The sequence below is a fragment of the Numenius arquata genome, chromosome 2 (assembly GCF_964106895.1).
Source record: "Numenius arquata chromosome 2, bNumArq3.hap1.1, whole genome shotgun sequence".
Classification (NCBI taxonomy): domain Eukaryota; kingdom Metazoa; phylum Chordata; class Aves; order Charadriiformes; family Scolopacidae; genus Numenius; species Numenius arquata.
The window spans coordinates 66,869,137-66,894,308 of NC_133577.1; the positions used below are offsets into that span (position 1 = coordinate 66,869,137).

At 41.6% G+C, this 25,172-nt stretch overlaps 1 protein-coding gene across 4 annotated transcripts in view; it reads right to left on the reverse strand.

Moving 5' to 3' along the window:
• Nucleotides 1-25,172, reverse strand: part of DENND5B (DENN domain containing 5B) — a 123,182-nt gene that overhangs the window by 49,260 nt on the left and 48,750 nt on the right. For 3 of the 4 annotated variants that reach the window (XM_074144610.1, XM_074144609.1, XM_074144608.1), the window contains exons 2-4: nucleotides 22,612-22,677; nucleotides 15,392-15,501; nucleotides 8,918-9,584 (exon numbers count right to left, since the gene is read on the reverse strand). In XM_074144610.1, coding sequence (XP_074000711.1) covers nucleotides 8,918-9,584; nucleotides 15,392-15,501; nucleotides 22,612-22,677 — 843 coding nt within the window. The remainder of the gene's footprint in view (nucleotides 1-8,917; nucleotides 9,585-15,391; nucleotides 15,502-22,611; nucleotides 22,678-25,172) is intronic. The other variant, XM_074144611.1, reaches the window with a different exon arrangement.

The following is a 25,172-nucleotide window of genomic DNA, read 5'->3' on the forward strand; positions in this document are numbered from 1 at the left end:
GGAGAAAGGACCCAGAAGATCTGGAGACATACTGAATGTCCCAAACAGCAGACATGTTTCTCTGAGGGGTGCAGATGGGCTCTTCACTTTAAATTTCTCCTTTCCTTCTGATTGCTTCAGCTCTCTTCCTTTCAGTTTTCATTTCTCCCCACTCCCAAAGTGATGATAGCTTATACCATAGCACTTATTTTGCTTGGCAGCCATACCTGCATTCCTCACCCTGCATTCCTCACCCTGTCTTCTTGGGACAGGGAACTATCCTGCCTTCTCCAGGACAGGGAACATCATTGAGCACAGCCCCTACAGCAAGTTCTTCGTGCTCAGAGTTAAACCTCTAATTTGTACACAGGACATTTTCCAAGAGAAACTGCTCAAGGAGGATATAATCCCAAGGCAAAGTGGTGCCTGTGGCTTCTATTGCAACTGCTGCCTCCTAACACCCGCTTAGCTGCATTTGGCACAGGTCTGTCTCTCATGCTTAACCTTCTCCCTAAGAGAAGAAGAGGGCAACAGAATCGAGTTCAAAGACTCTGGATCCAGCCCCTTTTTCTGGCAGCATCTGCCAGGGGCCCTTGGCCAAGTCCCTGCATCTCACTTCCCTGTGGCTGGACCTCTGGGGACCCACTCCACTGGGGGTCAGCAACTCTGCTATGCGAGCGTGTTTCAGCCACACTTTACAAAACATTCCCATGGCTCAGAGGATACATCGTAATGCTTAAAATACAAACCCTGAGAGATTCCTGTGTAATTACGACTCACTATTTTTTGCTGGAGATGGAAATGGTTTCAGCATTTGAACATCAATTCACCGTAAATGTTTTTCTAAAAGAGGACAAAATTTGACAAATATTTGTCTCGATGTTGATTCTCCATAATACAATAACAGGACAATAACCAATCAGCACGGTATTACAACAGATACTGTGCATGCAGGAGTATCCATCCCAAAGAGCTTTAAGTCCAAACGCAGGCAGTGACTGAGAAAAAACAAAATATTCCTTCTTGTTTCATTTTACAGATTGGGTATAGAAGCTCCAAGATGTTAAGCAATTCACAAAGCTCAACATAAAAATTGTTTTTCCTGCTACAAAGGAGTCTGATATGTCAAAATCCTTCCCATGCTGCAAGCAAAGCAAAATCAAGATCCTTTGAGAGGGGAAAGGGACATCAATGTTACCTCTCTCAATCAGACGCTACCTCCAAAACAGGTTCAAATCTTTGGTTGTAATCAAATGGAAGAGAATTTCACCTGGGACCTTCTCAGCAAATGCCCAACCACAGGATTTTTGAGCATAAGGCATGTGGAAGAGCACATACACTCCCATTCAAACCAGAAATGGCTTTCTTGCAGTGATCAGTACAGTGTTATTCCAGTTTCAACACACCCAACCTTCCTGATGAAAGAAAAATCTGGCAGTTTTCCAACTCCCTGTTCCACTTACCTACCAAAGGTAAGGCAGAAAGCCTACCACAGCTGGAGTCTCAGCCTGGATCTTCTAAAGCCAGTTATAGTGCTTTAAAAATAGACCACACTTCATCGTTCTTTTCCTTTTTAAGTCCCGCTTTGCATACAATTTGAAAGCACTTGGAAGCATTTGAAAAGATGGGTTACCTGCACACCGCTTCCTTTCCTCTACTGCTTTTTGAACATGTATAAAGTGTAACCGCAGCTTTGCAAAGCCACATGTTTAAATATGTATCCTGGAAGATGATAATCACCTGATGTTCTCAAAGAGTACCTTATCAAAAGGAGCAGAACAATTCTAAGCAATAGTTTTAAACAAAATAAAGCCAACAACAGAGAGAAAAAAAAACTAAAAACATACTAATCAATGAACCTCAATGAATAAGAGCTAATTCTTCAGTGGGAAACACCTGTGCCAGCTTTAAAACTTTCCTGTGACTAATAGCTTTTCTATATGCTCCCTCTTCACTCAAAGTATTAGAAGCAATTGCTGTTCAACAGCTACTCTCTGTAACACTCTATGGATTAGCTGAGCCAGGCATATTGGAAAAACTGGAAAATAAAAATGAATATTTTGCTTTGAGCATGAGTCAGGCACGGTGCATGACAGATGAGACCCGTCTAGTGGCTCGGTACCCTCAGATCTGTAATGTTTATATATAGCATACTGCAGATGAAAAAGGAAATCTGAAATTCACATCTGAGGCAAAAATTGTTTATGAAAGCAAAGGTTTACAAATCAGATCTCAACAGCTCCACAGAAGCAACGCATACAAGTCTCACAGACTTCAAAGCGCCCTGGAAGCTTCCATCTTTCACCTGGTTTGTATACCGGCAGCTGCGATGGCTGACAAGCCAGCCCAGGTGATTTTCAAGAGATGTTCAGATAAAATGCAGAAAAAAAAAAAGCTTCAGGAAATGTTTATTCACCGTAGAAATCACCTCACATCGGTGCTGCCTTCAGGGAAATTGGACAGGTTGGTGACACGGGGCTGTAGCCAGCAGACCGTCCGGGGGAAATGACCCATGGCATCTCAATGCCCTTTATCCCCGACGGAAGAGTGGATTTACCAGCGAGCGACACATCACATGAGTTACAAGATAAAAGCAGAGGGGTAATTTATGCAAAGCTGAAAAATACATATTTTCTTAAACAGAGTGATCAAAACTAGCCTGCATCTAATTGCCTGAACTAAGAATTAGCCTCAGCCTGGGGGTCAGCTCTGCCCCATGGGAAACATTCTGAGGCTGATATTCACCAAGGCCAATTCTTCTCATTTTCCCCTGTTGGCAAACGCTTAATGGAAAAAAATCACTTCCACTTCAATAAATTTCCATTTATACAATTTATCCATGTCACAGCCTGCCATCAGTGGTTCAGCATAAATTAGCTTATGATTAAGAGCCACCTTAAAAATTAATTCACAGGAAAACCTGAATTAGCTCCCATTACCAGCATGGTTAAGCCTCTGAGAGCAGGGCAAAAGTGTGTGACAAGCTGACAAGGCGGCAGCAGGACACATGAAGATGTCCCCGACCACACAGCAGCCTCCCCGCTGGGCAGCAGCTCTGGGCCAGGGCAGCAGGGTGGTGGGGAGGGCACAGGCTCCAGCAGGCAACAACTTTGCTCAAGACCATTTTTGACTGCTGTGTTATTTACCTGGCATTTGCCATGATTGGAATGTAAAAGGCCTAACTTCCCCCCCCCCCGGCTCCTCCCCCAATCTTAAAAGGTAAAGGTGTTTTTATAATGGAAACTCATAACATCCAATTAAAAAAAAGTGGAGATGTGGTGGAGTGAGTGTCTGCGTGCACACAGTGTTAAAAGCAGTTGCCACTCTTCATCTACACTTCGTTACGAACAGAAACAAGGTTGGAGTTGTGATACAGACCTCTACCCGCTCCTTCTCCTTGTTTCCAGCTGCTTTAAAAACTTGACTTTTCAGGGCAGTATTAACTTCAGCTAACATAATTGAGAAACTTTTAAATAAAAAACAGTTTTGTCTTTCCACCTAAGTTAAAAACCAAGAGGATATTTGATTCTTTGATTATTCTGTCCAATTACTTATCTCCTTTCCAGGGGAACACGCACTGCAGTCTCTTCTGACTGTGGTGGTGCTCGCGGCCCTAAACCATCTCTCTCGCAGCATAGACACATTTTGTCCCATTTAAATTGTTCACTATTAGCTCTGCAATGGCTTCCCACTGGTTTTGATGAATACCAGTTTGGAGTGCAACTATTTAAATAACAAGCAGAGGAGAGCAAAGGCTTTCTATGTAACTATTTGGTGTAAAAATGCTTTAAAAGGCAAACACATCATGCACGTATTCATTTTAAAAAAATCTCCCCCAAAACAGACATCACAAGAAAGATCTTTCAGACACCAGCTTTTTCTAGTCAATGACTACATATGCATAGTCATTTGTATTATAATGTCTAAGACTGAAAAAAAAATAATGCAAAGAATATTTCAATCTTTGAGGATCAATTACTCAAGCCCTTTGAAAAACAACTTGGGAAACCCTCAAAATTATAAGGAGTAGAAACAGCCTAAGCTCTAAGAATTTTATCTTTGTCTCATCCACGTGTTCTCTCTCACATTTAAATCCCTAGAAAGGCAGACATACAAAATGGATTGCCGAGGTTCCCTCGGAGCCCACAGTTTAATTCATCTCTCTCCAGCAGACATCTCGCGCCACTGGCGTTTTGTTACCGATCCTTGGGAAATTGTAGCAGCTATCGCAGAGTGTTATTAACTTGGACACTGCTGGAAGCCTGGATGTTCACAATACCCTTACATCTTCACGGTCACAAGGGAAAGCTGTGCTCTGAATAAAATAAAGGGCGCTTGCAAGAGTATTAATTTCTATGAATGAGTAAACCATAATAAAATGGTTTTTTTACAATACAATACAAGTCTGTGAGCCCCAAGCATACACTATGTTATATATATGCTACACCGCGTGCCTTGTTTGGTGATAACAAATTTGACTCTATATCAGTTTTTTCTGCTTTACTTGGAGTCTCGTAGCTCTTATGCCCTTCCTTTGAAAGTCACAGGAACACATCATAATCCAAGCTTTGATTTTTAGAGGATGAAGTTTATAAGGCTGCGAACCAAAGACTTCACACTGAAGAACTGCAGGGGAAAAGAGTATCTAATCCCTCCCCTTGGTTTTCAAAGCCCCATTGTTAAAATTTGGCCCTATTTAAACTTAAAAGTATACTCTACACGCAGGAAAATTTAACCTGAAGCCACAGGAGTTCTGCTTCTAGTGCTTTCAGGTACAGCTTTCTGTATCACCTTTGCAGGCCAAAGTTGGCACTTAGAGCAGTCTATTGCATCTACCCACTGACAGTGATTTTGATTAACTCCCTGGAAGTCTGCGCTTGTCTCCACTAACAGTAAGGGCTTGTCTTTCAGTCTTGCCATTAAGGGTGCAAGCGCAGGTCTTTGCCAGTCACCCAGTGATCCTCACCTTGTTCCGTGTTTTGCCCTAAAGCTGCCACAGGACCGTTTGCTGCTCCCAAGCTGCACAGACGTTTTACATCTTCACACTGAAATGATTTGGTCACAGTGGCTTTTGCCCCAGATGGACACAATTGTCCATATCAGCAGTTCCCAAACTGTGGTTTGTAAAGTCACAGTGAAAGCTCTGTAGTACCAGGCTGCTTTAAAGTTCAAACCGTGAACTTGAGAGAAATTGAGAATTAAGGTAGTTTCCTGCAGTCCAAAATGTTTGGGAATGAAAGAGCTTAAAAAATGAGCTCAAAAAATAAGCTCATTATTCTTTTAGATCATTCTCCCCACCCCTCTGCTTGACCACCACAGCTGCAAAGTGAAGTTACAGTCCACTGCAATCTCTTCATTTCCCCAAATGATGGGATACCACTCCTCTGTAAAACACCATGAACAGAGCATGGTGTTTTACATACCCGAAGTCGACAGTAGAGGCCATGGTACAAACAGTTACCAATTGGTCCCATCCCCACCACAGAGCTGTGCCAGAGACTCTCGTATTGTGCTGTGAACATGTCCAGGGCAAGCTGGGTAATGTCACCCAACACTATCTTCATTTAGTTGGATGCCTTTGTTCAGGCTGCTGAAAACATTATGCCTCAGCTACTGGGTTAAAAATAAATGCTTTCATCATCAACTCATAGTTCACCAGAGAAAAACCACTCCAGAAAAGCCAGTACTGTCTCTGTGCAACCTTCCTGCAAGCCCTTTGCTGCCATTATCACCAACTAGGTGCAACTCTACTTGACCACCATCCTTCCCACAGGCAGCCTACTGCCCTTGCTTGCTTATAAAGTTGGGAACTAGAGCTGTTTGGCCAGTTGTTCCCAGTGTTTGCAGATTTCATACCCCTCCAGCTCTTTCTTGACCACAAAAAGTAATCTGCCTTTAGAGTAGAGATGTTTAGTGAGAAGTTTAAGGTTCTCAGTAGACAACTGGCAGCCTCATTGTATCGTCACGGCTGTGCAACAATTTATATTTTCCATCAACTTTCCAAAACAAGTTTCTACTCTTTAAAAAGAGGAACAAAACTGTTGGCAAGCTTGAATGAAAAACTTCCTTCCAACAGGGCTGGAAGTCCTGACAAAAAAGTCAGCTTACATTTCCCATACATGTTATTAGCAGCTCTCTCACTGAAATAGTTTGGTGAACTGAGGTAGGTTTTGGTCCAGCGCTCCGATTTCTTGATTATTGCAGTATTTCAGTGAATTCTGACTTTGGGTGAATAATACCATCTTGCTTGAAATTACACCCCGTGGATGCAAAACCATCTGCTATGACTAATCTGTCATTGAGTTTGGGAAGGTTGCAGCAAGGCCAGGCCACTGGAAACACAGTCCAGCGAGTCCATCCTCTTTAAAGCAGAAAGGGAAGGAAGGAAGAATTTGCAAAATCACTCTCTCATTTGTTACTTTGGAACAGAAGATAGGTAAGACAAAAATTTTTCATCTTTTGCCTTGAAAGAACTTGGGAGTTAAGAAAGTGTTTCTCCCTGATGGATCTCAGAGCTTAGAGAGGAGACTTCAGTAGTATCTCGCCCAGTTATATCTCAAATAGGAAAAGAGCTGCTTTGTTTTCTCTTTCAGGAATCGCAAGACTGACATTTAAAAGAAGCTGCAGTGCACAATTAGCCAAGCACTCAGCTATCAGGATATGCCAAAACTGAGGCTTTGCACTTGACCTCCACTCCACATTCCTCACCTCTGGGAACCAGCATTACGATGCTATTTACATAATCACAGAATTTCCCTAATACAACTGCAGGCTTTTCCCCATGCACCATCAAGCCATCAGGTTGTGTCTATATTAGATAGGGAAGTAAAGGTCATGTCAAGGGCATCCCTAGATTCATTGCGGGGAGCAGGGGGAATAACCTGAATTTTGGAGGGTGGACAGGATTAATTCTTGCTACCTCATTTTTCTTTAAAAAAAACCCCACACAGTGAAAAAAACCAAAACAAGTAAACTCTTAAATTATAGCCAGTAATTGAACAAAGCCCACTTATTTATCTAACATACAGTGGCACCAAAAATTGAGTCAAAATTATTTAGTGGATATTTCATACCTGTCTCAAGTATGCAAAAGTAACGCACATGCGCGTTGCTCTCCATCTGCACAAAATATTACTGAAATGTAATCTGACAAGCAGATTTTTCCTAATGCTACTAGCTTACAGTAAAAATAAAAAAACAAAATAAAAAATAATCTCAGTTTTCAGTGAGTCCATAAGGAGGCACCAGGGTGGGAATGATGAGCAGGGATGGGGAGGCATTTCAGTGGTGTTGCTGCTTAATGTCGAGCCCCAGTATCAAGTGGCAAAGGCAGCACGATTCAAACTGAGGAAGAAAGGGGTAAGCGCACACACACACAGAAGCAGAAGGGAGGGGGAAAGCAGCCTAATCAAAACTAACAGCAGGATTTCTGCTCACACTTCAAACCGAGAGCAGATAAAGGCCTTCATTTTCAGTTCTTGAAAGCAAACCCCTGGAGTTCAAGCGGAGAAGCGCTCCGCAAAGAACTAGCAATTCTTTGAATTCAGTCATTTGCAGAAGAACTGCCCTCCTTCCACCTCCCTGAACATTTTTGCCCATTCTCAGTCATTTATTCATTAGTATTACTATTACACACTTACTGACCTTTCCTTTTATATGACAAACCCAAGCGTTCACTTTTGAAGCCTGAAGGTGTGTTACCCATGCTCATTTCAGACAACTTCCCATCTCCCTCCCTCTCTCCATTTCAAGCTCTCTGTTGCTTGAACCACATCTCTTGAGAAGTCTAGGCATTCAGCATCTTTTCTCATTTTTGTTAAAAGGTATGTGTACCTCCTGGCTTCATGTTGTTCATTCTACCCCGATGAAACCACCCCACCCCAAATTTTTTTTACTAATTTAGGGTCAACATCACAGAAACTATTTGGGAACCCAGATAATATGGAGAGGCATCCAGTGAGACTTAGAGGAACCTCCAAAAAGTCTGGACAACCCCTTGAAAGTCAGTAGGAAACTTGAACTTGGCTTGTTTGGGCACTCTGGTGCATCGCAACAGTTGCAGCGCATACCTTTTGGTACCCGAATACCACCTGGGCCATACTCACAACAACCAACATCATATAGGAAACAGTAATACGGGTGTATAGCACTAGGTCAAGATTCCCAAAGCCTGCAGCAGAGTATTACACTGTTGCAGAAAGACACAATCAGATGAGAAAAGGTACAGGCCAGATTTTGAAAAGCTTGCTGGCATGCTTCAACGTGGACAGGCTCTGTGCAATCAACTTCTGCCAACACAATAAGACTGCGATTGGCAGAGGCTTAAGTGTCTCAAAAAGAAGTACCAGCATCCTTGTCAAAAAAGTTCCCAAATATCTCAAGTAGAACTATGAAGGGATGCCCTACAACTCCACTCAGTTCCAACCCAGCCTGAAAACTTCAGCCTTTAAGTGGTAAAAAACTCTCAGTACTTTAACCAGAACACATCTATCATACAGGAGGGAGGAAATCTCACCGAACTTCAATATGCTGTTGAAATTTGGAAAAAAAAAAAAAAAAAAAAAAAAAGTAGCAAGAGTGTTTTCTGCAAGATGTATTACTTTCTGCGGTATTTTTGCAGAAGATAGGATTAGTTTCATGCTGTCTTGCAGCATGATCAAGGGCAATGAAAGGATAATAAGTGAATTCTATCGCTAGCTGTCACAAGTGACAAATACAATGCATAATTAAACAAGCGGCACCTAGACTGCCTGGAGAAAACAATTATTTAGTGCTTTCATTAGGACAGACTCATTTCTCTCACATTTTTTCATTACATTCTCACGTTTCTCAAAATCTGCTGAAAATCCACAGCTTTATATTAGCTCCTGTGGCTGCAGCTGCCCAGCAACTGCCCGCTGGGAACAGACCCAACGTGCATCACCACACTAGCACCTACCTTGTGAGTACAGAAGGATCTGCATCTCCAGAAGAACGCAGGTGAAAACCTGGACCAGGTTCTCCAGGCCCAGCAGCTCGAAGACCTCCCGCAGAGGGTAATCAGAGAGCGGCAGCTCGTTGGGCCCAGGTCTCTGGCAAATGATGGGCTCGTAAACCCCATAAAACTTCAGCGACCTCCCCGGGGGTGGCAGGGGCACCTCGTAGAGGATGTTGTGGATGTAGCTCTCCAGGGGCAGAGGCGGTGGCTGCTGGGAGGTCACTGCCTTGTAGAGCTGGATCAGGAACTTCTTGCAGGCTTGCATGAAGGGCAGAGGGGTGATGAGGCATATGCATTTGGAGACGTACAGGGTGTCTCTGCTGATGTCGTAAGAGTTGTACCGCTGGAGCTTGGCGAGGGAAGTGGCATCGCCCTCGTCGATGCTGCTGGCCAGGGAGTCCATGCTGCATGAGGAGGAGGCACAGACGCTGCTGTATTGCTCTGCGTTGTGCATCTGGTAGAGTGTTTGCATGGCTGTGCAGATCTGCTTGCTCGTGACCTCCTCATAGAATGTGAGCACAAACCCGTATGTACGAGAGCCATCTTCTCTGGTGATGATGAACGAGTGGAGCTGTGGATCTCTGTTATCTGCCTGCGTCCTGAAAGATAGCCCTTTGGGCATACACAGCTAAGAAAAGAGAAAAGATACAGATATAGTTATCTAAGCCACAATTTTATTTTGTTACTTTTTCCTTTACAGGCACATTCTTTTATTCTCACTGCATCATAACAAGCCATTTATTATTAAACATAATCCCCCTCAAAAGTAGCCCAAGAACTAACAGCATAAAACTGATGCTACTTAAAAGAAGAGAGAGGCGCGACTGAAGAAAACACTCTCTAAAATCGCCCATCTATTAAGTCATTAGGAATTATTTTCATTACTTTATAAAATTATTTTCACTACTGAACAGCCTTTGTCTCATTTACTTAAGCATCATATAAAGACATCACTTTTGTTCTTGCATATATCGTTCCCAGAGTACTTTAAAATCAGAGAGCCAAGGGAGCATCTTATACCACTGAATTAAAATTACAGACTTCTTGAAATTCTTTGATCTTCCTTAATTTTCTTAAAAGAAAGCAAAACAATTGACTGACAGCTATTACACTTACTTTCTTTCTTAAGTGCTACAAAATAGCTTACATTGGAAGGAGGAAGGAGGTGGGGGGAGGAAACACCCAAAATCTATGAAAGCCTCGTTTTTGATTTACCAGTCAGCAAAATCTTTTGCAGTGATTTTACTACATTCGGTGTTTCTCTGAAACATAGCCCTAGTGATAACTCGAGGCATTTTTCCAGGTGTTCCTCAGGAATTCTATCAGCCATTGAATACAAAATAACAAACATCCAGCAAAACTTGTTTGAATGTTTATCAGCATGAAACTCCTTATGTTCTAGCTAAATCAGTATATTTATAGACGAAGAACTAAAGCTTCCTTTGTACCTTCCATCCAAAGAAATAAAAGGAAAGAAAAGAGGGAGATCCTTCAAAGTGTTCCTCTTGTTCCAAAAGGCAACACTAGAAGCCAACTTTCCCAAGGGATGTGAACCTACACAGGACTGAGTGCATCCCCTAATGCCTCACCTTGACCAGGAATAAATTCTTCTGATGGCGGAAGAGGTCAAGAGAAATAATTGTATATTTTCAGGTGCATCCTACACTGAGCTTCACCAGTGCACCTTGCAGAGACTATGTGACAGCCTGATAAAGTTGCTACCAACCCAGCTGGGATTTAGGCAAGTAGTCCAGACTCACTTCATAAGATGCTAGTAAGCCCCTAAGTTATGTAGGACAGCTTTTACGTATTCCCCTTAAAGGTAATGTACAGGGAAATAAGTAGCCTGGAGTTTGTAGAATAATTTACTTCAATTGATGGGCTTTGCTAACATAAACCATGAAATTGCAGCTTGAACCATTTTTGAACAGCAACCTCATTTTCATTCAAAAGGTTTATAGTTTTTATTGAGACATTGACAGCAGTACCATAGTTAGGGCTTCTCCAATAAAGAAGGAATAAAATCCACCTTGTTTCACACTTTATTTAAATTTATTCTGTACAATAAATATCTCTAACCTCATTTTTTGGCAGGCTTGCTTAATAAAAATTTATTTCTAGAATGTGGGCACTCAATGGCGGCTATAGCCCTATCAAATCCAGTCAGGCCAAAATCATAGGTTTTCATCTCAGCACTATCAAAGATTACGTTTTCTTTACTTTACAAAATGCCTGGATAAGCAAATTATATGTACTGGTACAATCAAGAACAGATAAGCATCAAGGAAATTCAGACCAGCTGAGACAGTTTCAGAGGCTTTATTTAATAAATTTCCTCCACGTCTTAATTATTATTCCCTTACATACTGAATATACACATATAAAGGGACACCCATCTATTAAGTTTCAGCCTGTCGTGGTTTAACACCAGCCAGCAGCTAAGCACCACGCAGCCGCTCGCTCACTCCCCCCATGGTGGGATGGGGGAGAGAATCAGAAGAGTAAGAGCGAGAAAAATTTCGTGGGTTGAGATAAAGACAGTTGAATAGGTAAAGCAAAAGCCACGCACGCGAGCAAAGCAAAAGAAGGAATTCGTTAACTGCTTCCCATTGGCAGGCAGGTGTTCAGCCACCTGCAGGAAAGCAGGGCTCCATCACACGTAATGGTTACTTGGGAAGACAAATGTGACCATTCTGAACATCCCACCTGCTTCCTTCTACTTCCCCCAGCTTTATATTCTGAGCATGATGCCATATGGCATGGAATATCCCTTTGGTCAGTTGGGGTCAGCTGTCCCGGCTGTGACCCCTCCCAACTTCTTGTGCACCCCCAGTAGACTCGCTGGTGGGGTGGTGTGAGGAGCAGAAAAGGCCTTGACTGTGTCTAAGCACTGCTCAGCAGTTAACTAGAACATCCCTGTGTTATCAACACTGTTTCCAGCACAAATCCAAAACACAGCCCCATACTAGCTATTATGAAGAAAACTAACTCTACCCCAGCCAAAACCAGCACACAGCCACAGCACGGCGTATGCAGAATATGGACATTTTAAGACCCTGGCTGCAAACCCTGGCACAGAGACTGCCGCTGCCATTAGACCTACAAGAAGACACAGGAAAAGACAGAGAAAGAAAAAAGATGGGAAAGCACCGAGGCAGGGAAGAAGAACCAAGAGCCACTTAAGACGCTAAGATCAAAAGGAAGGGCCTGTGCTCATTTTCCAGCAATACGGAAAGCTTCACATCTGCAGTTAAGGCATAAAAACTTTCGTCTTAGTGCCTTGGACATCAATCACTTCCCATTTCGTCTGTGTTTGTCACAAATGCCACATTGACAGAGCTGGGGTAGAGCAGCTTGGGACATGCTACAGGGGAAAGCTTTGCCCGCTGGTGAAGCTGGCTGACTAATGGTGAGAAGGCAGTCAGTCGCTTTTATTGCATCTGTGTATAAAAACACAGAAAACTACCCAAGGTTAGTGATGATCAAAGGTCAGGATTTCAGTTTTCAGATCACGGGATTTTGGTTTTCAGAGCAGTTTACTATTTATATTTAAACATATCTAACAGCAGAAAAATGTGGAATTAAATCGTACTTGCAATAAGGTTTATGATCAACATGGTTTGTAACAACAAAAGGAAGCTGTACAAAGACAGACAAAAAGATATCTACTAATCCATACTGCATCTCTGCAAGTGATGAGCAGGTGATACCCTTTTCCTAAACACAGAAGCAGGACACACACTGTAATCCCTCCCTCTTTCCAGCCATCATCAGCTGCAGATATTTCTGAACCAACGGTCCCCTCTGGACCACTACCCATCAGCACCAGTTCACCTCTTCTCCATTAGATCCTCTATTTCACTTTTCAAGCCCTTGTATATTTTTCACGTTCAAAACATGCTCTGGCAGCAAACTCCATACTCAAATCGTGCTGTGGGTGAGGGGGTGGAGAGAAAGATGCTTTTGTTTGTATTAAAGCCTACTCCTTCAAATCAGACTGGGGAACCTTTAATTCCCTTTTTTCCAGTATATGACATGTTAAATGGACAATGCTTCCTTGGACTTCAGAAATACAGGCAAAGATTTATACACCTTGGTGAACCAGAGGGCTAAAATAGGAGGTTTATATCCTAAAAATGTCACTTTCCTCTCTACTGAGAGCTTCAGTTTGGTACAACACGTTACTTGCAGAATGGCCGCAGAAGACAGTGTGTGACGTTAGGCAGGGATAATCACAAAAAGCAGTGGGGGAAGAGAAATACTTCCCTATTAAAGAGAACTCCGTACTTTGATATATACTTTGAAAGGGAGAGAAAACATGACTCGTAGGCAGAGTGATTGCATGGGACTTCAGGGGGTTATTTTTAAAGTGACAGGATGGTTTCGGAAGGCAATTGAAATTCCTTAGGCGTTCAGCAAAGCCAGAGTTCTCACAAGTTAACCTTCAAGGATTTATGCATTTTCTTCTCTGAGGAAAATTGCTTCTGGAAGCTCACATAAAGCAAACACACAGGCAGAACTAATACAGCAAGGCAAGATCAGAAAGGCCAATAATTGCCTCAAGGGATTCTGTGGAGGTGGATATTACTTTAAATGATGTTTCAGATCAAACCAATAAAGAAGTTTTCCAAAAGATGATTTAAAAGACCATTAAATACTGCTGCTGTTAGTAAATGTTGGTTTTTTTTTTTTTTCCTCCAAGACACATTGCAAATGAGAGATGTGTTCTTCAGCTATTTGATTTCAGCTGAATGCAGCTCAGTTCAATTATTTTATTTTAATAGGTCTCTTGCTGGTTTTAGTATTCCATTTTTGTCCGATAATATGATCACACTTCATGAATACTAGACATTTTCAACTGTAATGTGAGAGAGAAATAATGCAGCAATTCCAGCTATTACCTCTTGCCTCTGTATTCCTGCTGCACACCCCCCACCACTTCTCCTCTGAACACCCCCAATTCAAAGGCAGAACTAAAAGGCCTAAGTAGCCTTGGTAGTTGAGTTATTATCATCTTAACTGTGCTGGTGAAGCATCGTTCCGAGTCCTTCATGCCTTCTGTATAAGCAAAGTGATGCGGAGACCTGCCCAAAGACCGCACCAGCTCCCATCAGTGCACATTTGGAAGCAGAGGAGAGAAATCCCCAGCTGCCAGAGGGAGTGATCAGGCTCATCTCTACCTTTCTATGCATTTTGCAGGGCCACAGTATCAGCTCCCTCTGTCACTGCTACTTCCAGCTCCCGTGTTTTCATGTTAAATACTTGGCACAATGCTAAAAAATAAAAATCAGCAGAAATTGAGATGAACTTCAGATTTCTGCATCTTCATGGCTGCAGAGAAGTTCCAAATGCATTTTTGCATTTGCAAAAGCCATTTTACTGTGGGTCTTATGTGTTCCCCATCTCTCCATCTCCTGGGTGAGATGACTTCATACCTGCAGCACACAATGAGGTTGGTTCTGTTTTGAAGTAGCTAGCATGTAGTCCTACCCTCCTCAAATGCAAAGCACATCTAAACTAGATTAGTGGGAGGGGGTTCACTAATTTCCAATTTTGAGTTGGACCAAATAGACATTTTTGAAAACCAATGGAATTGGTAATATTGTTTAATGTTATTGTTACAACAACTGTTTACTTTTAAATTATAAAACGAATAGTATTTTCTCTACTGGGAAGCTTACCTCAAATAACAGTAATGTGTTGTCCTTGTCAGGACTTGTTCTTAACAAGTGCTTTGGTGATTTAGGAAACATCTTTTGAACATCAACTCTTTGGGAAAATTTCCACTGGATCATCAGTCTTTTAACTGTCACTGCCCCCCTATAAAAGTCCAGAAACTGTTTTCTCCTCCTTCCTGTGTTCATGGGATTTAGGCACACAGACAAACTCACGTCAAACTTAGCTGAGAGGAAAGAGATACACAGAAGATGCACTGGTGCGGAGTTGCCATTAAAAGTGACTGCCCAACAAAAGCTGTGGTATAGGTAAGTCCCAGCTTCTCTGTAAAGATTCCTCTCTCCCTTGCTATATGTAGCATCAAGGTTTTTTGTACTCAAACATTTCACACGCATATTACTCTCTTAAAAATTCCTTGGTTCACCTCCTCCCGACTTCTGGATGTGCATGGTGGGTGACTACACCCCTTCTCACCCAGTCACCGAGCTGGTGGTTAGACTCGTTCCACCATGCAGTAGATTTAACTAGAACTAATGAGGGAAACACAGCGTTATACTCTTGTTGTGCCTGAAAGTATTCCGCACTTTCACGTTACCTCTTCCTCTACAGCTTTTCAACCAGCATGCCTAGCAGCTGCTCCTAGTCCCAGCAGAAGTGCCTGTTCATGGCATCACAAGGGATGGTTGTGAGCAACCCAGGAACCACATGAGAGCTGAAGTTGTCAGGAAAAAAGCTTGAGAAGAGAGTTTCTCCACCTACCATGTTGACGGCATCCTGGTCAAAGGGGTTCCACTCAATATTCTGAGGATAATGGGCCAAAACTTTGGACTTGAAGGTTCTTCTTAAGGGACTCTGGTCAAAATTCTCTCCTGCAACAAAGAAAGAAATAATGACTTGTCACAGCAGTGAGGCTTCAGCGGAGCTGGCCTGGGCAGCTTTCCTTCACTTCAGTTTTGGTTTTTTTGTGTGAAACCTGAAGGGCATTTTCATTCCCAACAGATGTACTACTTTTAAAAAGAGAAACAGAAAAGATGCACTTTCAGTCTGATCTTACCCTCCTTCCCACAAAAATCTTACTACAGTTGCAACACAGCTTCCAGCTTAGTATTTACTGCATGGGAATTTATCGTTAAGAGAAAAATTACTGCTGGAGTTTTATAGAAAAAGACCCTGCAGTCAACTGAATTCTCCACCTTCTCCTATAGTTTGGATATCTAGAGATGACTTTACTTAGACACTGAAGGAGGACTTTTCCATCAAGTTTATTAGAAACTGTCTTATGGTCAATAAAAAGTATAAGCACCTCTCAGCTATTATAAATTATTCAAGGATTCATTATAGATGTTTTTTATATTAAAAATCCTGTGTGAAGATTAAACATATATTTTTTCTACATCAAATTTCAAGGCCAGACAAGTGCAAAGAGGAAGATTGAAATTAGACTTCAAGCAGAAATGCATCCAGTTATCAGCATACAAACAGTCTGTTCCACAGTGATATTGTTAATGGAGTTTCCACCACTGGATAGTCTGCAGTACACAACACAGTAATCAAAATAAGAAGTTCTTAAAACCTATTAATTATATTACCACCTAGTACACTTTTCTCAGATAGCAGGTTACTAATTTCAGGCTTTTTCCTTTAAAAGGTACAGGTGGGTCTTTCCTGTTTAGCTCCTTCCTCACCTGAGAGAGATGAATGGGATGAAAGCCTTAAATTCACAATGTTAAATGTTTTCCATCAAACCTTACTTTGCACTCAAAGGCTCCCTTTTGGACTTCCTAGTGTTACCTAGATAAAAATATGTCACTGAAATAGAATTGGATTTCTTTTCTTTTTAAAAAAAGTATTTCTCTTTATACTTAAAGACAGAACCAATATTTCATTAATGTTTTTAATGAGAGGTTATTTTAGATGAAAAACTACTCAATCGCTTGGCAAGCTCTAAAGGCAATCCACCGTTCCTGCAGAAAAGTTAAACTACAAATCACTATCCTCACTAATTCCTCTCTGAAGTGGACTGTGCGAGTATAATTTGCGCTTGCAGAGTTACATACGATCCGGTGCAGCCAGCAGCCTCCGAGTGATTTTGCAAAATTCATAGGTCAGTAGTTACCCAAAGGTTTCTGAGGCCACAGCCATTTGGCACATGCCCTTTGCTCCTTGCGAAGCACAGTCTACGCAATCATTTGGCTCGGAGGGAATGAATCCCAGGAAATTTCTGGACAAACTGATACTTGAAGGCATTGCTTCTCAGCCTTTGCCTGGCAGAGCTTAGGGTCTGCAGATAATTGTAGGGAAGATAACAGAGAAAAACATAGCGGCAATTCACAAGGTAAAAATTATCCAGGCAAAGTTTTAGGAGGGTTGAAAACCATTTGCTGTATGAAACCCTTAATACATTTTCAATGCAGAGGGCAGAAGCTGCACTGTCTTTTAGCGGCTGCAGGGCCAAGGCCATTACAGCAGCACCTGCACAACAGAGGCAGGTGGAGGAAGAGGAGATGGAGGTCAGATATTTCTTACACCTCCGTGAGGATGCATGTAGGCAGGTGGAGATTCCTCAAGACACGTGAGCGTCCTGGGTTGAGCGACACAGGATTAATTTGTCTTTCAGTAATTTTACTTTTCAGTAAGGTCTCTTCTAATGCTTGGGAAAACTGCATTTTTCAAATACTGTAGTGTCTGAATTTGTGAAAACATTTACTTTATAGCCAGCTATGGTATGTGGGTTTCAAGGTCTCAGTGTTTTCAAGCTCACCAGGTGCAGAGATGAGGAGGAGTGAGACCCAGGCACTCGACCCAAGCTTGCCAACAGGATTGTTTCATACCATGAACGTCAATATAAATTCAATATAAATTAGCAAGTTTGCTGAGGAGTTCTCTCTCTTATGTTGCCTGCAGTCCTGAGAACTTCTTGCCCTGGTGCAGAACCCCTGAGCCCTTCCCTTCCCCCTGAAGCCGTAACACTCGCAGTGTCCCAGCAGGGGACAACAGGTGTCAGGAGCGCACAGCTTCCTGTGGATAGAACGGGCTGAGTATAATCCTTGTGTATTTTATATTGCTTCTTTAGTATTATTAATGTTAATTATTTAGTTTTATTCTATTAAATCTGTTTATATTTCGACCCTCGGGTTTCCTTGTTTTTCTCCTCGATTCCCCTTCACAGGTCGGGAGGGGTCACTGGGTGATAGAATAATTGTCTAAATGACAATAAATTGTTGTGGGTTCTTCGGCCGCAACAGCGAGTCAGCTGTGCTGGGACTGCACCCTGCCCCGCTGTAAGAGCCACTGCACCGACTGAGCTGGGAGCCAGGTGGAGGAGACCTAACCAGCTCCTCCGACAGCATTCGTGTTCAAATGCAGTCAGAGGACGGGTTTAAAAATCTTTTCCTTCCCAAGAGATCTCTGAGATTTTAAGGATACAAGTATTTTTATACAATGGCTCATTTTTAACACAGGATTTAGAGACATTGCAGCGTTGTTTTTTTCTAGCACTGTCCATCTCACTTGACTTTGGTGGACACCCATGGGGCAGAAAAGCAAATAAGCTTCTACAAGGATATTTTGTACTTGATAGGAGAAAAGGTCCGAGATGATGCAACGCTACAGCTATATTTCCCGGGACAGGAACCAATGGAAATGGTAAGATGTGAGGAGCTCTGGCAGGGGAATCCAGCATGCTTCTGGAATTGCTCAAGGCAAACCAGAAATCCAGCAAAAGCATATGCATCATAGAAATAATGAGAACCGAAGGTATCAGCTAAACTGGATCAAATTAAAAGACACGTCAGGGTTTAGCTGAGTAGCTCATCACATCTGCCAAGTCGGACCAGACTTGTCACTAGCTGCTATAGCAGTCCAGAGCACAAGCTCTGTGAAAATCCTCTCCATGCTCAGTTACAAAGCTCAGACTGAAGTACACAAAAATAGGGACCATTACTCTAGTACTGAACTTGGCTGTAGAATAACCTCTTATTTTAGTCCAGAAGTTCTTTGTAGAGGCATTAGAGATAAAGATATAATGTTCCTAAAGTTTCACAAAATAAAAATCCCAAGAAGCAAAGCCAGTGAAAAATCTCTCTCCAGGTATGGACTTAAACATACTTGGCAATATTTTTAATTCTTACTATCAAACAGTAAATAATGTGCTTGCACAATCAAATAAATATTTTTATATTTACAAGGCTATTTCCTAATTAGATCTTCAATCTTTCTCACATCTGACAGATTTACCTTACAACTGTGAATTAGCAGAAAGGCAGATATTTGATGATAAATTTGTTTGGTTGCTTCTACTAAAAGTTCAAAGAGCATCTGTCATTAAGTCCCCCATCACTAACAGCAAGTGATTGCTGGAGTCGAAATTTCTTTAAAGGTTTCTTTTCTCACGACAAAAAGCATTACTGTAACCTGATGGATGTTAATTGGGTAATTTGTGTGGTTCAGAGGCACTCATTGCTTCTGCAGTTCACGGTGGAGCCCTTTGCAGCTTCTTTGGGGGCCAGTTTTCCAGCCTATGTTGTATGGGTGTTGTAAAACCAACTTTTGCCTGAAAAATAGCCCACAGTGATGACAGTCAACAACTAAATTCATTAATCACCTGGTATTAGCACACAAATGTATACGGGAGTCTAGCAGAAATTCACATTAATCATGTCATTTACTGTTTCTAATACCTGTGCTCCAAAGGCACCAAAGAAATTGGGGTAAACTTTGCCCTGGACAATGGACATGCTCAGGAGAGCCCCACTTGCAGCACATCTGTGACATGTGGCATCTCAGGGGACGTGGCTCTGTGTGCTTAGATTGAGTGGCACAGCACACAGCCCAGTTTTCACCTAAATAACTTCCACATGGCTCTGGAATCATGTCAGACTACTCAAAGGGATTTGCGAAGTAACCCTGGAAAGCTTCACCACAGGAAAATATCCTCCTCTCTCAGTTTGGTGGCTCAATTGCTAACCCCACCAGATGAAGCTCCACTTACTTCCAGGTTAGACCAAAAATCACATCACTGGGGATATAAGAGCAGAGAAACCCTTGATTTGGGCTGTTCTTGTTCTTGAGCATCCTTTGCCTCATTTTCCCTATAAACCAAATCCCCCCCCCCATCTGGAACTAGTGGAGAAGAACCAGACATGCTTGCCAATAAACCATAGCAATCATGAAAAAATTAGGGTTTCAATCAGCTTTTGGGAATGACGAATAATGTGTACGCTACTGCAAATACTTGTACAGTCACTTAGACATCAGAGATGTCTATAACGTTTTGTTTATGAAGTACAAATGTGCTTTAGGAAATCCAGCTTTCCAAAAACAGTTCTAGTAGGCTGACAACATGGATTCATTTTGTCCAGGAAAATAAATGGCACAAATAACTTACCTTTGCAGAGTCTCTGGAGGGTTTGTGTTTTACTACTATGGTGGTTTTAAAAAATAATAAATTAAAGGTAAAACACACACACACAAAATACAGTTGTTTTCTCCATCAGTGATCACAAGACAAAAAGAGAAGAGCCAGGAAACCACACTGGAGTAAATCAGTTGGCCATTAGCTCGAAAAGACACAACATTGCACCCTCCATACAAAGCTGCCCCAGGAAGCCACGCAGGGTAAGCTTTTAGATTTACATAATTTAGGAAAGAAGCAGTACAAGGATATGGCAGAAAGCAGCCCGCACGTCAGGGTGGAATGTCATTGTTTGGCCAAACTAGCAGAAAACACCCCAACTCTCACCGAAATGAGATGAGAGACGGGGAACATGACACCCAGCTCCACACTGACAAGCAGCTGGAAGAGAACCACAGGGAGCAAAACCTTCTTGGCAAACATGAAGGAAGGGATCTGAAGTGAAGGGTACCTGATATTATCAACTTGCAGCCTTGGTAGCTCTGAACTGTTGAGTGACACGTGGCAAATAAAATTTATTTAGCTGTTATTCTAGGCAAACAGTGAATTTTCATTAAATCTACTGTGTGCTTATTTAAGTGCTTGCTTGCTAGCTTCCAAAACAGGATTAGCAAGGCACATTAAAAATGCAGCAAGTGTCAAATGTGAATTGAATCCATATTCTAAAATATTAATAGCCAGATAACAGTACTATAAATAAAGACAGAAAGATTGTATTTGACGTGTGGTACCCATTTGTGCAAACAGCACATCTCATAGGGTAAGCTGCCTATCAGAGGCAAATAAAAAATTTGGTTTTGAATGGATTCCTTTTTGCTTTCAGGATATTTTAAAAAAATCATTCAAGTATATTTCAAAATTGTATAAAATGTGTCAGATTTACGTTCCATTTACATAGGATGTAGTATCCAATTGAATGGTCCTTTTAAACAATTTGCACCACCCGTTAAAGGCACTCATTCTTTAAGAGATCTTTAGTTTCAAATGAAAAGCAAATGGTGAAGTGATGGATACTAGATCAAGAAAAACCATGCTGATTTCATTTCAAAATGAAAAGATTTCTCTAATTTAGAAAATAAGCATCTTCTGTGTTTTGGATGAAGGATAAAATTGCTAGGGAAATGCAGCTACAGTTGTGAGGTTGTCAGTCATGATGGGTTTCATATGAGTGACCATATTTAAAAATTTAGTGATCCTAAGCAGATCTGTTTTAATTAACTATCACAGCTACAGAGGCATACAAAAACATGTACCAAATAGGCAGAGGCATCCTCTACCCACACCCTCTGGGTCCAGGGAATGTGAGCTATCTGTCGCTCCTTCCAAGCTCTGGAACGTAGACAGGAATGCTTGTGACCACAGAAATAAAAATATCTTTTATTCCTTTAGAGGAACGTACTGGGAGCACGACTATGCACAGTACTGCATCTCATGGTGACAACCTCTTTGACAGCTATTTCTAATTAAAAGTGCTCAGCACATCCAGCTCTGTTCTTTCCCTGCAGACAGAACTTTGTTAAGCATTGGATAACTGGTTGACCCTGCACGAGAAGCAAGTTAACGTACAACGTGCGAGTGAGAAAACAGCATGGGGAGAGGAATAATAGTGCTTGGCTGGGGAGCAACTAAGCTGTTAATTGTCAGGTTCAGGAGACGCTTAGTTTAAGCCGTGCAGAAATTGTGCTCTGCTGCTTTTCTCCTGTGCCTCACCACGACACCAAAGCGGCAGTGGTAGGCTGCTCAGTGTTCAAGGACGTTAACTCAAAGGCACTATTTCTGATCACATATTCTCATAATCTTACAGCAGAGAATGGCAATTATATGAAAGGGAGGACTGGGACAAGGCAGACAAAACAGTTCTCATTCCAAAATTTTAAAATCTGAGTTGCCTGTAAGATGGTGGTGGCTTTTTTTGGGGGGGGGGGAGGGGCATTGGGGTGAGCAGGGTCTAACCTACCTCTTGCATGTCAACATACAAAGGAAGCGATGGATCACATTTAAGCAGAAAGCCATGGTGGGTTGTGTACCCTGCCAATACATCTACATGATTTGGCTTTTTTTTGGGGGGGTGTGTGTCTATGTGGACCTCATTAATATTGCCATTTAAATCCAGACTGCAAAATATGCTTCCTTGAGGTGTCAGGAACCTTTGTGTCTCTGTAGCAGAAACTGGTGGAGCTGGGCCTTCCGGTACCCTTCGTCCACAGATCTACATAACTAAGCCCAGCCATATTTCTTGATAAGTATCCTCTAATACCTCCTCGTGCAAGATATTGTTCAGTCTTTGCCAAGCATGCTAGGATCTAGCAATTTGTGTATTCACCAATATATCTGACACCACTAGTGGCATTCCGCTGGAGAGGGGAAGCACATCTGCCAAGAGAGCTTCGAGAAAAAGACTAAAATTTATCAGATATTGATTTAAATTAGGTAAAAGAATGAAAAAAATTGAGGACTTTTGGTTTAGTTTTTAAACTCTGATCCTTAATTTGATTCAAGGGGAGTTGGAAGACAGAAAATAAAGAGAGAGGGCCTGGTGATTGTTTTGACCTTAACGCCTCTTTACCTGAGGTTTTGTCTGCAGTATCTGAGCTCTTGCCATGGAGTTCTGCTTCTAGCCATTTGTACAAGACTACACAACATAACAAACGGAGATAAAAAAAAAAAGCAAGTATGAACAAAATGAAAAGACATACAAATGTACCGGGGAAGGGAAAAACATAAAGCAGACATTAAACACACCCCCTTGCAACCACTCTTCCCCCCACCACTGCCAAAGGGTAAATCCATGTGATAAATAAAACCCTCTGCCACTGTATTACTATAAAGGTGTTGAACGCATTGACAGACATTGTAGAAATACTTTTCAAAATTAGTAACGAGATTAAATTCTCAGTACCGCAAACAGCATGCTGCCGTTCAGCTTCACTATTACAAAAGACAGTTTTGTTCATATATTGAGCCAAACTCTGGAGGAAAAACCACCAGCTCTTTAACTGGTATTGAACTAAACCAGAGAGGTTTTCTTTAGTATAGCCATGTTATTACACCTTCAATGTTGTAGTGTATGCCATTTTCAGGACTTTCTAAAGTTACCCAATAGTTCTGTTCATAATTTCTGTCTCATAATTGGGTGGGTTTAGACAAAGATTTGAATAAATAAACTTGGATGAACAATCTTCATCTCTTCTAGTAACAGAAACCCCAATAGGTACTTGTAATAGATATTCTAGCAGGAAGTTCTTCCAACTGACATTTCTTCCAACTGGTTTGCCCATCTGCAGAAAACCAAAAATGTTTTCACAGACGCCACGGCATTCCTTCATCAAGAAATCCCCATTCGTATGCTACACAAACGCATTACGCAATCCTCTTCAAGTTAAATCTATTTTTGTCGACCCGGAGTGTATATTGAAGCTGCAATACCATTGACCTCTCTGGTCATTCAGTTTCTAGGTGTAAATTCAGAGTATTTCCACCACGACCTCCTACTTGAGCTGTTAATCCAGGCATCAGTTCAGGGGAACCAGATAATTCTGCCAAGGCTGTATTTTCTGGAGAGGTAGCCCTCGGCAGAGGGCACAGGAGTTCCTTCAATGAAGATTTTTAGATGTGAATTTGTATTTTAGGATAATTTTTTCGTTTCTTTAGGAGGCACCTGAAGATAACCCACATTCAAATCTGCAGGATGCTAACTTTCCACTCCAGATATATTAAGCAATTTCATTCTACTTTTGAGCTATTTGAACTAAAAAGTTGCATAAATATTTAAATTAAAGGAAACAAAACAAACAGTCGCCAAAGCTGGAGACTCCCTTTGCTAATGGCCCATACCCACAGCGTCTTTACAAGCCTCTCTGCCAGGCTGCCCTCACAACTCTCCCCAAAAGTCTTTTACAATTGTTATCATTCAAAGGAAAGTTGGCACCGAGCTTCCACAGAATTAGCCACCACCTCCGCAATAGGAAGAATGGAAAGGAAAGTTGTAACAACTCGTGAAGGGATGCCCAGCAAGATGCACCAGGACAGGTTCTGGTTTTGCTACCCTCTTCAGTACTTTGACCATTTATCATCATCGATGACACAGCTAAACAATCACAGAAGTTACGTAAACTCCTGGGGAACAAGTCAAAATGACAGAAGATTGTTGACAACAGTGATAGAAATATAGACCTATGAACATTGTTGTACAGCCTAATTATTTATACAAATACAATGTAGTGGAATATGACTATTGCCACAAACTAGTTACATTTAGAAAAGACTCAGTATTTCAAAAGTCCTTTTAAAAAGGATGTTTGTTCACCCAAGAGTTACTGTGCAAGTCTAAATAAAGAGAAAAAGGTGAAAAAAATAACAAGCAGTTTGCCATCGTCCCTTCCTTCTGACCTTGATTAAAGTACTTATTCTCTGCCTACAGAGTAACATTATACAGCACAAACACTGTCAGCTTCTTAAAATAGCCCCAGTCCCAGCTGCCAACAGATCACAGACATCCCACTACACTAGCAAACAAGTATGAACTACACCATGCCTTTTACATCAAATTGTATCATAATCTTGTCATGGCTTAAATTATGTCAGTTTGGGCGATTTTTTGCAGGGGGGTGAGTTTAATAAACAGGTACCGGAGACATGGTGCTCCTAGATGATAACGTTGGGGCCTGTCCCCAAAGGCTGGAACGGATTAGGAGGAAACACTGGAGCAGGTATAAAATTGGACCTATACTTATAAATATAGGAAATTATTTACACCTTGGGCCTTTATTTGCTCCAGAAATCAAGGTGTGTGGAATTCACTCAGGCTGTTGGTGCTGCCAAGCTGCCTTTCCAAGCATGGGCTCCCAACCCATTGCTGGGCAGTATGCGGGGAGCACGCCCCAGAGATCCCTGGTCTAGCCTGTTTATATACAGCAAGTGGCACATTTTCTTTTTAATTGCATTTTTCACATTCAAAACTGCTCTCCATTTTGAATACTTTATATGAAATGAATGAGTACTAATAGAGAAAACAATTTGAGCTATAATTAAAAGTTCATTTAAATTTAAGTCTATCCATCATTATTCTTAAATTGCCTGTTAACCTTTTTATTAGTTACATAGCAAGTAAGTAATATATGTACCCAT